Source organism: Agelaius phoeniceus, chromosome 4 (genome assembly GCF_051311805.1).
Source record: "Agelaius phoeniceus isolate bAgePho1 chromosome 4, bAgePho1.hap1, whole genome shotgun sequence".
NCBI classification, from domain to species: domain Eukaryota; kingdom Metazoa; phylum Chordata; class Aves; order Passeriformes; family Icteridae; genus Agelaius; species Agelaius phoeniceus.
The window spans coordinates 65,514,244-65,526,898 of NC_135268.1; the positions used below are offsets into that span (position 1 = coordinate 65,514,244).

General features: G+C 36.7%; 1 protein-coding gene across 2 annotated transcripts in view; it reads right to left on the minus strand.

Annotated features, from left to right (window-relative positions):
* Positions 1-12,655, minus strand: part of FAM193A (family with sequence similarity 193 member A) — a 77,632-nt gene that overhangs the window by 18,841 nt on the left and 46,136 nt on the right. The window contains exons 8-13 of one of the 2 annotated variants that reach the window (XM_054632837.2): positions 11,065-11,209; positions 6,278-6,355; positions 4,594-4,706; positions 4,189-4,431; positions 2,090-2,243; positions 1,804-1,983 (exon numbers count right to left, since the gene is read on the minus strand). In XM_054632837.2, coding sequence (XP_054488812.1) covers positions 1,804-1,983; positions 2,090-2,243; positions 4,189-4,431; positions 4,594-4,706; positions 6,278-6,355; positions 11,065-11,209 — 913 coding nt within the window. The remainder of the gene's footprint in view (positions 1-1,803; positions 1,984-2,089; positions 2,244-4,188; positions 4,432-4,593; positions 4,707-6,277; positions 6,356-11,064; positions 11,210-12,655) is intronic. The other variant, XM_054632838.2, reaches the window with a different exon arrangement.

Here is a 12,655-nt window from a genome sequence, read left to right on the forward strand (position 1 = left end):
AGAACTCAAGACTTTAGAAGAAAAGCAGCCCAGGAAAGAGCAGCTTCATTTCCCTTTCAGCTCTTTACTTTTTCCAGCCACTGTCACCTGACATTTCACTGGTAGATAATTTTATCAGAAGCAATACCAAGAATACTTCCCAATTTCTCCTTTTCCCACCAATGTGGCAGTTCACATTTTTCTAAAAATGTAACATTAAGATTAGCTATCTAGAGAAGAACTGACAGGTGATGCTCTTCTTAAATATCCCTTCTTCTTAGAAAAAGTAACTCATCGTTATAATTTAAAGGCATTACAGCCTTTATCACAAGGTATATTTTAACAAATAACAGAGATGTCATAAACCAAATACAACAACTGAATTAATTTCATGTATAAAGAAAACACCCCCCCCCCACCTTTCTAATAAAAAAATCAGTACTATCCAGAAATCAACACTAATCTACTAACAAATGAAAATGGAAAAAATATTTCAAACAAACTGAGGAGACTCAAAACCCAATTCTGATTAATTGGGTACTGAAAAGGAATCCAAGAGAAATACAGGTACTGAGTAAATTAGCAAAACCAAGAGGTAATGCCAAAAAATCTCAAATTCACATGACATGTATAAGTGAAATTGATCACTTAAATACAACACTACACTACTCAGCTCTGATTAAAAAGATCAGACTAAAAAAAGAAAGTCATTAAGAGTTCCTCAGAATCATTCTGAAAATACTCTTATTCCTCAAAGAAAAGAAAAAGGCTAAATCCATCTTTTTGTCTTGCATTTTAGTTTGCTTCCCTAAGGCAAGTGGACTTATATAATCTAATTTGATTTTCCACAACAAAAACTGAATCTCTTCACCAGTTTCAAACTAGTTTGACAAGAGGACTCACCCCATGTAATTTTTATGGCACAGGTCAGCAATACATAGAATAAACCCTCAATGTACTTGCTGAAAGAAAATTCCTTTAATACTCTTAATACTTCCAGTGGAAAGTCTTAAAACATCCTAACCAGAGGATAACATCTGCTGGGAGATGATTATTGTCTAAGCTCTCAAAGGTGCACCAATATGCACTCCTCTCATGCAATAAGAAGAAATAAAAGTGACAGTGTCTCTCAAAGCAGGGAGCCTGTGTTGTAGCTGCAGGGTAACTTAGATTGAAATCCTTGTGGTTACAGAGACAAATCCATTGGATCTTTGCTTTGGTGCTCAGTTGTTAAACCAAACACTGCTACTTGCAGAGCAGATAGTCCAGGCATGGTTCTCTATGTGGTCTGATGACCTTACAGTCAAGAGCTTCATAATCTCAAAAAATTAAAAACAAACAAACAAACCAAACATTCCAAGACCCATGCTGTTAAGTCATGCAACTGATTTAAATACACAGGGTTCACACAGGGAAAGGCAATCTTCAAATAGAATATGAAGGAAATATGTGTTAACTAAGTACTCATAACATCCACCCCCCACCCTAATTAATTTCAAATAACGTAACACTAACATTTAGCACAGATCAGGCTGATCTTCCAAACAGAAATGCTTATTAGTTTATGTTTTTCATTCATACAGGTAGGAATAGGCTTTTTCCCTTTTTCCTTAAGCAACTTTTAATATAACTAACATATTTCAGGTTTTGACTAAAAGATTATTTGACGTGACAATGTAACAATTAGTTATTTTAGGTGTCATACTTACCTATGACAACTTAATATTTTAAGTTAAAAAATTAATTGATGATGTAAATGTCTTCTCATTCAACAGCCACATTTCAGAAATTAATCTACTACAAGATGCTTTTAGATGACTGTACCTGCTGACTGGGGTAAGAAGGTGGTGGACTATCCATTTTTGTTTCATCTTTCCTTAATGCCCTTTTTCCTAGAGACATTTCCTCCTTTTGAGTCCCTGGTGGTTCACCACTGCTCTCCCCATCTGCTTCTTCATCATCTGCTTCTGAGGAACTGCTGCTAGTACTGCTCACCTGAGGAGACTGGACAACATTAACTCATTAACATGGGGACATGAATAAGGACCAGGCTTTCTCCAGTGAGCACATCCAAAACCCAGAACAAGCTAGGACACTGTAAATACTGTACCTCATCTTTCAGGGCCATGTTTTCGCCGCCGCCGTTCAGCTCGCTGTGGATTCCGTTCATGTTGGCTACAACCTCTGCATCGTCGTAATTATTCAGTGGGTAGATATCAGCAAATTTTGCTGATAATGGTGCAACATCATCATCATCACTACCACTGAGGGGAAAAGAGGCTTAGATAAATCCCAGTGCTCAGTTATAGTGAAAGCAGCTAGAATATCAAGATGAAATAAAGTTCAAGGTATCCCTTGTATGAATGTTCCAGTTAGGAGTCAATGGATGGTCTTCCAAGTTGTTCAACTGAATTTACTTTTTCCACCAAGTAAAAATCAAACAATCTGCCACATAATCCTACTCAATGTAGCAGTCACATGCCTGAATGACAGACTTAATTGAAAATAAGATTCTCTACTGCTTTTGGGTAAAATATTTTTCAAACACTCTTTTCTGACCAAGAATCTAGGGAATTAATAATTCCAGGACACTGATGACCTTCAATTTGATGAAAAAAGCTTTATGCCAATGTCTTCCTTCATACAAATTGCTAAGTGGAAAAACCCACAATATGAAATTTAAGTTTTTCCACGTTAAATGTCACACCAGTAAAAAGGGAACACTAAACACATCACAGCAGCTCTTAAGTTTCTCAATAGCCATTAGTTTGTAGACAACCCCACATCTGCATGCTTTTCAAAATTAGCTCTAAGATACTTAGTGCAATTTTTTTGCCTAACAGATAGATAGTAAAAGGACATGCACATTTAATTACTCACTCCAGGGAAGTGTTGCAAAGATCAGTTAGTTCATGTTGCTACAATAATCCAGAGCTCTTATAAGAGCTCTTAAACTGTGCACTTTTATCTTGTTGCATTCCATAAAAACTCAGCCAAAATTTAATTACATGATGGCACCATTAGGCATATTTCAAATGTGCAATGAAGAAACAAAACACAGCAGATAGTATGAGACATAAAATGGCACTTCCCCAAGGAGCAGTGGTATTTCCCTAAAAATAGGCTTCTTACAGTAAATAATACTTGGATTCAACTGAACTGGATTCAACTGAGCTTCTGAAGAGACAAAGTGAACAATTTTTGACATTTCAGCACCAAAATTAGTGAGAGTTTATAGAAATGGCAAAGTACACATTTAAGAACATGTAGCTCTTTTCAAGTGCTCCCTGAATAGGTACAGAAACTACAGCTCTGTAATGGAATACTAAACCATTGGTGGTAGTAGATAAATGCTTGGAGAAAATGGAACTTAGTCACTGACAGTGACCAGAAACATCCCACACATCTGCACTGTCCTTGTTCATCACAGTGCATGAGCATGGAATACTGTGGAAAATTCCCCTGACTGCACCTACAGCAGGTATTTCATTATTTCAGTGTTCCCACCATGCAAGTAACTCAAGTTGGGGTTTTTAAGTATTTCTTTAGAACAGCACATAACAGAGGAGACTCCTGGTTAGCTGTAGCCATATTGAGCACAAAAGCCAGCCCACCAGGCAGCCTGAACTCTTTGGAATCACAAAGGGGTAGAAGTCCACCATTAGACTAATGTCTCAAATCTCATAAAGACTTGGATTGGAGTGTAAGAAATCGAGTGGCAGATACTTCTGATAGGGACAAAACTTTTTGATGCAAGACATACTAACACAGGTTCAACAATCCAAAAAGCCATATAATAAAGGCTTTTTTTGGAGCCAAAGCGATTCATGTGAAATAATGATCCTTCAAAGAAAGGAATGCCAGTTACCTTGCTCAGTTTAGGAAAATCTGACATTTTAAGACAATGCTCTAAAGCACTCAGAATCTGATGTCCCTGTAATTGCAAAGCAGGAAAGCACACACTACAAAAACTTATAGCAATACTGGTATTCAGTATCTTCACAAATTTTCAGAAATCTGACAGCATCTATTTTAATATATATTATGTTTGCACAACATACAGCTGGAGTTGTGGCCAGCTGAATACAGTACCATTATTAAATAATTTTCTGAGGCAAAACTAGCATTACATAATGATAGCCTGCCAATGTCATTTGCCTGCTTAAGTTCAATTCACTATAAAAATTTGAAACAGAAAAAGCAACTTACAAAGTTGGTGCAGAACCATTATCTGCGAGGATGAGTCTGGGATGCTGCTGAATTGTGATAGGTGAGCTGGAACCAGATCCTGAACTTGCTGAAGACATACTGGGTGGGCGGATCTCAGATAAATAATCCGGGGCAGAATCAATTTGTAGTGGTAACTGGTTAATGTGGATATCGTCCGTTATGGGAGAATCCATGATGCCACACGTTAAAATGTGTGAAAGGCTGCAGTCATCGCAAGTACACCTGCTCAAAAATTAAATCACAGATTTTTATAATCTTGTTTAACTAGCATTTATTTAAAGTAACCACATTCTTTGTTCCAATAATGTATTTCTTTATTTCTTTTTTTCCTTGAACAGAAAAGTAATGATTTATTATGATTTCATACCAAAAACATCAGCTCACCTTCTTCTATAATTACAGTTGGGACAGTCAGGCATGCTCAAACGTGATGACAGCATGTGTCTCATTGTGTCTGTGAAGTTGTTCTCCCCAGATAGTGCTTTCTTGTTATTAAGCTGAAGTAAATGGTAAAAGTAGTGTTTTAGTAGTGCAAGTCTTCCATTAAAAACTCAATGGCACATAACGACAAGTTACATAACCAAAAAGGGTTCTTTGGGCAAAATTATTTAAAAGCAAAATAATTCAGAATAATTCCATGAAGGTGGTGTTTTAAACACAAAAAGGAAGTTCCAAGTTACAAATGACAAACAGTTGGCATCAATATCCTTCAAATAAAGTCTGTCTCTGCTGTGAAATAGGAAAGTGGACAAGTCTGTCTCCCTAACTCATTCATATGTACATCTTGCACTGTATTTCTGCTGATGCATTCTGAACTTGAGCAGCTTATGTCTTGTTCCATGATATGCACAAAAAGACACTGCTGACAAATGGGGAAAGCAAGCTGACACTTGACTTGCAAATCAAAAAAATTTAGGACTAATTTGTTACCTACAATGGTATGGAGTCAAGAGTAGCTGCCCAAAACAGGACTTGACTGCATTAGTAAAAAATTACAATCCAAATAATCTCCACCTGGCAGAGGCCTAATCCTGAAAGCACCTAATTTCATTAGATACCTACAAGCCTTAGGTTAAACAAGGATGTGCCTAAGCTCCCACTTCTATAGATACCCAGACCTGATCCTTACCTAAGCAGCCATGGTCTTACAGCTCACTTAAGGCCAATTAGGATCAAGGAAAAAGAGGATTCTTCCTCAAGTCCTCTGAGGAGACCTGTATACCAGATGTTCTGAATACATGGTTAACACAGGCTTATGTTCCTTATAGGAAAAAGTACTTACTGATGACTGCTTTGAGACATTGCCAATTTAAGCTTAAGTTTAAGTTTATTAAAATGTACTATCATACTCTCTCTGGCTCATGACTAGCGTTTCTTTCTGCATACTGGTACAGGAACAGAGAGGTTCTCCATCCAAAGTTGACTCTAGCCGAAGCCCACTGTACTCTTATGGAAAGCATGATGCACACTTGAACACTTCTAGGCTGCAGAAGAGAGTACTGAGTCTTAAACAGCAGTTTAAGAATAAGGTAGAAACTTCTACTGGCCCCTCTCTGGTTACAGCTTAAAAAAAGGAACACAGTTCTGCTCAGCCTTTTCCCCAAAAAACAACTGCAGGAGCTATCTCTGGAGTCTCAACAGGTGGAATCTCCTGCCCTGACACTGAGGCTCACTCCTGCACACACACAGGTACTTGTTAAATTCCTGAGCACACTATTCCCTACCATGTACATCAAGACAGCTCCACACTCAATGTATTGGCTGTTTTGGACCCCACTCTAAGGCAACAAAAATTCCACTTTTTTTCGTACAGCTATTTTAAACACCTGGCTTTCAGTCCTAAGACAACAGTGTCTATGTTTTACCTTGCAGTAACTAGATTTCAGACTTTTACCTGCTCTTCTTGGATCTCACTTCTCTGTATTTTAACTGAGCAAATTTCATGCCTGGCATAGTTGCAGAATTAGATTGCAGAGAACTAGTACAACATACTACACTCATGTTTGCATCTTACAAATACATGTGCAGCATTAGTATAACTTAGAAGGGTATGGAAAAAAAATCCTACCTGCTCTTCAATAAAACGCCTCTGTTTAAAAAATTCCCAGTCTTCCTTTAGCATGCGTTGTTTTGTTTTCATTGCCATCTAAAACAGAATTTGAGGAAAACTCATTGATTTAACAATAGAAAACCTACTTTGCTGTCAATTGGCCTGTTTCATTAAACCTAGCTTATCTATACTACTCTCCAAGTACTCACACACTTAGTCAATATGAAACGTCTTTTATTTGCTAATAATTTGAGTCACTTAAAAGATTTTATATTTATTAACACAATTATTCACTTGTATTTTCCACTTGGATTTTTCCAGTCTTACTCCTTATGTTAGTATTTTCTTTCATTACATAGTTTCATAATATTTTTGATAAACAGTGATTGCTATTAAATACTCAACATCTCAGATTGCTTGCAATCCGTTAAAATCGAGAGATACTGGATTTACAGCAAGGCCCCAGTGCAGGATCAAGTGTAAACCCTGAAGTACCACATGTGGAACTAATCAGCCAAAGAGTCAAAGAATCAAAAGCAGTGACCTAGACTAACACTATTTAATCATCAAAGTTTTTCATGCCCCTTGATTTATCTAAGGCTGGAAAAATACTTGATAGTTTCTTGTCTCTCAAATCATATCAACATAAATGAACATAAGAGTCTGTAACTTTTTGTACACAAATGCTATTTTTCTGATTTAGTAAATAAATTGACTCTGAGGGAACACAAAAGCTTTCATGAACTCTAACACAACAAAATGCAAGAACAAAACTCCTCCTGTCATACCTTACAAAATTCTAATATCATTACTTCATCAGTGAGGAAAAACAACTACCTGGGTTATCTTTTATAGATATTTTTAAAAATTTACCTAAATAATAATCATCATCATCATAATCTATCACCTTATAGAATATAAGAGATTGCTTCATAAAATAGGTTAGTGAGCCAAAGACCACTGGGTTACACCACTAGCAACATTCTTTTTATCTTCAAAAGCATGCCTCCAGAAATTTATACCTGATAAAAAGTTTAAAGTCCCACTATTATCTAAGTATATTATAGCTATTATTATTTACTTAGGAAGATAAAATTTTAAGCTGGGGATCTGAAGCAGTATTAAGTGGAAAAAATCTGCCTAATTGATTTCTGAAACTATCAGCATCATATTTTAATTACCACTGTGGATTTGGATTTCCTTTACTCCAGTGAGATAACGCTAACACCAAAAAATTAGTTTACCACATCTACATGTGTTTATAAAAAATAAGAAAAAAAAGGACACCTATGAAATATTCTTAAACTACTCATACCATTTCTCAGACACACTAAAAGGTACTGCAGAGCCTGCAGCAAGCAACATCAGAAATTCCATCCTGGATGAACTATCAGCCCCTGAGAACCCCTGAGCTATATTTAAGGCCAGCAGTTCTCACTGGTTTGGGTGCCCTGACACCTGAACCCTCACCATCAAAGTCAGCCACCTGCATTCACTACACTTGGTAAGAGAAGACTTTTAATGCCAGAGAACGACATTTAAAACAGCCAGTGCATTGACTGGGAGCTGCCTACTCAAGCCTGCCAAGAAACTGTCACAGCAAACAGCACAGGGTAAGGCCTGGTACCTGAGCATTAATGGGAACAGGAGCTGACATTTGAGTTTTCCTGCTTCTACCTTTGCAGCCTTGCCAATACTCCATGTCTACAAGTATCTTAAGTTATTGATTCCATAAATAATAGAAATCCACTTCTCTCCCTCCTTTCTTTTCCCCAGTGAATATTTATTTCACCAGAGCAAAGCAGCTGCAATACAAACCACATGAATCATGCCCAAGAACTCTGCTAGGAAGTGAGAGATAAATTCAAATGCCATCAGAAGAAAAAATTTACACTTCAGTCTTGCACATCTGGACTGAATATGTTATTAACACTGCCCAATGGAGAAGAGAGGGTCACTACCACCCTCTTCCTTCCTCCCTACTTATTTGAGGCTAAAAAGTATTTGAGCTCCATCAGACAAGCAAGACAGGTGAATAACTATTCTTCCATTCTGAAATGGATGAAAAAATATGGCCAGCAGCCTGGTCAGAACAGAAACATAACATTAAATCATCTGTGGAAACCCCTGATGCCCAGACACATATCACAGGATGCTTGTTTCTTCCAAATTTTGAAGTCTGCACCAAATGTAAATCGCATATTTGATCTTCCCAAATTTCATGTGTGAATGTATTTTCCTAGACTATCTCACTAGAAATAAAAAAAAAAAATTCCTCCTATCACGAACTCTCAGCACACAAAAATAATGATTGCTTCAATTATCTATACAGCCACCATAAAGACAAAAAACAATTTATGCCCATATCATTTTGTCTATTAAGTGGACCAGGACTTGAAAAAAAAAATCACAACATTAATATGGAGAGACAAATAAGAAGCTCTGCCTGGGCAAAAGCATTTCAGTTAAAAAAATAAAATTATAATTTAAAAGGAATAAGAAAAGAAAATCCTTTGGCATGAAGCACATATAGCCATTACTTGTTGAAATAACCCAGGACCTCCTAGGTAAATGTAGTTTAAGTTTGGTAAGGAAATCAGAATCTGGATGTAGAGGCTGTATACACTTAAACCTCTCCTTTACTCAAGATACTCCAAAGATTTTCCTCAGATTTAGCATATGATTAATACAGGCACTGATACAGATGATTCCTTATTCTAAACTTTATCACAGCCTACAGACATGGCCCACCAGTGTATTAAGTTATCTCTGTGCATTACACAGCTATCTTACACAGTCTTAAACAATTAATATTTGTATTGCTTGCAAGAGCTATTCTCTTTTTTTTTACCAAGAAGTAACATAGCATACTATAGTGGAGGGTCCATCAATTATCTTTGTTGATGGGCTGCTTTGGGTATAGTTCCACAATACATAAGTGAGAACCATTCTTAAATCTCCTTTCCTTTTTAACTTTTCAAACACTACCAAGAAGTCCTCAATATTTTGTTGAGCCAAGAAGCAAGCAACTAATGAACATGCATTCACTATTAAGTGAATGATCCACAGTTTCTGTAGCAGCTGGGCTTTCTGATTTCTACTTTGCCGACAAAAATATCACTGCAAATTCATGTGTGATGGTTATGCTGAATAATGTATTTTTGATCAAGAGAGTATAACCACAGGTTATCACCAACACAGGGTTTAAGGCATGACTGTGAAAATGCTTTTTCCTTCAAATAAATACCAATAGAAATATGACTATTTTCTTTAAAATTTGAGGATTTAAGTTTTACAATTGTTTTTCCTACAGACCCCCACATCACTGCAGGTACTTTTGGTCATTAGGAAATAAGTCATCACTGGGAGAAGAGTGCCTGTCTGCATAGGGTACAGGCTTCACTGAGCAAATTTAAAAAATGCTACAAGACAGGACTTGTGGCAGCTGCATGGTCACTTGACAAAAAGAAATACAGAAAAGTCAGTTAAGAGCTAATCAAGTGGTTCAGGACAACAGTCAGAAACCAAATATGAATGTGACCCTACAGAAATGCCATTTAAAAAATAGCTGAATGATGGCAGTAAAGTGGGCTCCTTTCTAACCAGAGAGGCAATATCAGACAGCCATGGCACCCTGACATCGTGGGAAAGATGACTTCTAATAGCATAAAATGTGAGGTGATGACATTTTACTGAGCTGCAGTCAAATGTTTAGATGCACAAAAGCAGCCAGACCAAGAGAAAACTTTTTAACTCAAAGCTCACAGATGCAGTCCCCAAATATAGAGTGAACTCTAAAAATAAAATTAGTTATATCCTGTCTCCATCGATAAGGCACTGGAATTAATGGTAAAAGTTCACTTAAATCTTCAGCACAGGGAACAACTTCTGAAGGACATTTACAGTGTATCATAAGACTAAAGTATGTTTGTCATCTATAGAAGCAACACAGTATTACTGAATCTCAAATTAGCTCTCCATATTTTTACTCCTCATAAAACTTCAAAATAGAAGGAAATTTCTATATAATTCTCTATCTTCAGTTGTATTTCCAAGACATCTTTTCTTCTAGAACACTTAGGACTGAATTAAGCAGATATTCACTCTTTTCCTGAGGTGTTTTTAAAAAATTAATTTTTTTTGAGCATGAGGCAAAAGCCACAGGAGAAATTTTTGAAGAATATAAACAACCACTTGCAAAATAAACAGCTATTTTCCTGAAAATTAAGCTCTCACAATGTAGGAGTCAGCACAATAACATGATTATTCTCTGAAATGAAGCACAAATTCAGAATAAGCTATCAGATCATATACTTGATTAAAGGACTGCTTCAGAGGTCTCAAATATTTATGCCTTGAGACAAACTGGAGTTTCCATTTTGACAACTGTACAATGATCATCATGACACTATGAAACATGCAGTAATTTTTAAAATCTACCTCTTCCTCTGCATTTCATTTAATGCACTTATTATTTTGAAAGCTTAGGGGGTTTTGTGGAATGGGTATTTTTATTTCCTGTGGCTCATTTACTGGCTAAGATATTTATGAAATGCTCAAAGACCATCTCTAAACAAGAACACAACAGTCTGCTTCAACAATTTGAATATGTCATTGTACAATCACCACTAAGTATTTTAAGTTCATGCTTTTCTATTGTGAATGACTAACATGAATGAAAAAAGTTACATTTTGTTGCTTCAAAGTCCTAGATAAAAATACCCAAGAAATTTTTCTTCGCTGAAGGCACAGTCCTGCATGGGCTGCTCCCTACATAACCTTGAGACTGTTTGCATGACTCTTACCTGTTCATCAACATAATCATCTATTCTTTTCTGGCATTCAAGCCATGCTTCAGCAACTTGGCCCATTTCCTGTTCCAGCTGATGATACCTTTGTAGCAAGGTACTGTACATATCTTCACTACAGGAATCGTGGGTTGTTCCAAGCCTGAAAGTTCAAACAGCACTTGTTACACAAGAGACATTTCTCTGAAGGATCACACTTAAGATCTGCCAGCCAAAAAGAATGTTGTGAAAATGTGATTGTTGACACACCTAGGCCCACAGAGCTGCTTCTATCCCAAAAATTGAATATTTTTAGTAGTTTTTCAAAAAATATCCAAACTCTGCTTATTCCAATCTTCTGTAACCAACAATAGCAAGAATGTGGGAAGTGCCACATTGCTAGAGCCTCTTTCCCATGAGCAACCAGATGACAAATCTATTTGTTCAAATTTGGTTGCTTGATATATTTATCCTTCCAAATTCTATGGGCTAAATATACATGTTGACTATCCACTGCAGAGCTACATAATAAAAATAAAGCCAGAAGCTTGTTAGGCAGAACTCTCATGACCAATCTAAAAAGAATACCAGACGAATTGGAGTTCCAGGTGGGAAATGTGCTGTAGAATGAAGCAAGTGAGATACAAGCAGTTATCTACTATCACTTGAGCAGCATGGAATTCACAACATGGGGATGCCACTCACTGCTGACTGTGTCTGTGAGGGGGCCCAGAAATAGGAGACACACTTACCTCCCTTCCTACTGCTGCATTTTGCACAGCATAATGTCTCTTAAGCAAATATGCCAACTCCCAATACACTGACTTGACAAATAATAAAAGAAAAAATTCTACTCAATAACATGTGTTTAAACCACATTGAATTGTAATGACCTGTCAAGTGACATAAATAAACTGAAGCTTTACAACATTTTTCTACTCAGTAATTAAGGAGAAGCTGTGTGATAATTAATTAGTCACAGAGGTTGTGTAGCAATCAAAGCCAGTAGCAAAAAAACCAAAATTGAAGCAACACAAAATGTGATATTTAAGCCCAGTTCCAGCGTTTCAGGGAGGTTACAGATTTTCATTGCAATAGGATGTCAACCCAACCTCAGAACCACATAGTGTGGCTGTCACCTGGCAAAGAACTAACCCCTTAACTTGGCAATTAAGCATAATGAAGAGCTGAGCAAACGGACAACTCAGTAAGCACCAAGTTACAGCTGATAGTGTGAATTTGCCAATAAACTCAAATTTGTTTTGCTGTTTTTGCCTAGAACCTGCAACACAAACACTTACGAAGGGTGCACAAGCAACTCTGCACATTAAAAGTTGGGCTGTCCATGGGTTGAAGAGCACAAAAAGAAGTTTCAGTGGATACAGTGCCTTCATGCTACAACACTTCCCTACTATTAGTACAAACACTGTCAACTCCTGTTACTAGACCACAATTTACTACTTTTTTTAGAACCTTTGTTTCTAGTATTATGTAATTATGTGAAAATCAGATCCCTACTATATAAAAATCAGTAATTTGTTCTCATAACTGCTCCTGACTAGTACTCGTCTTTCACACAGTAGTTGTACATTTAATACTCCTTAAAATA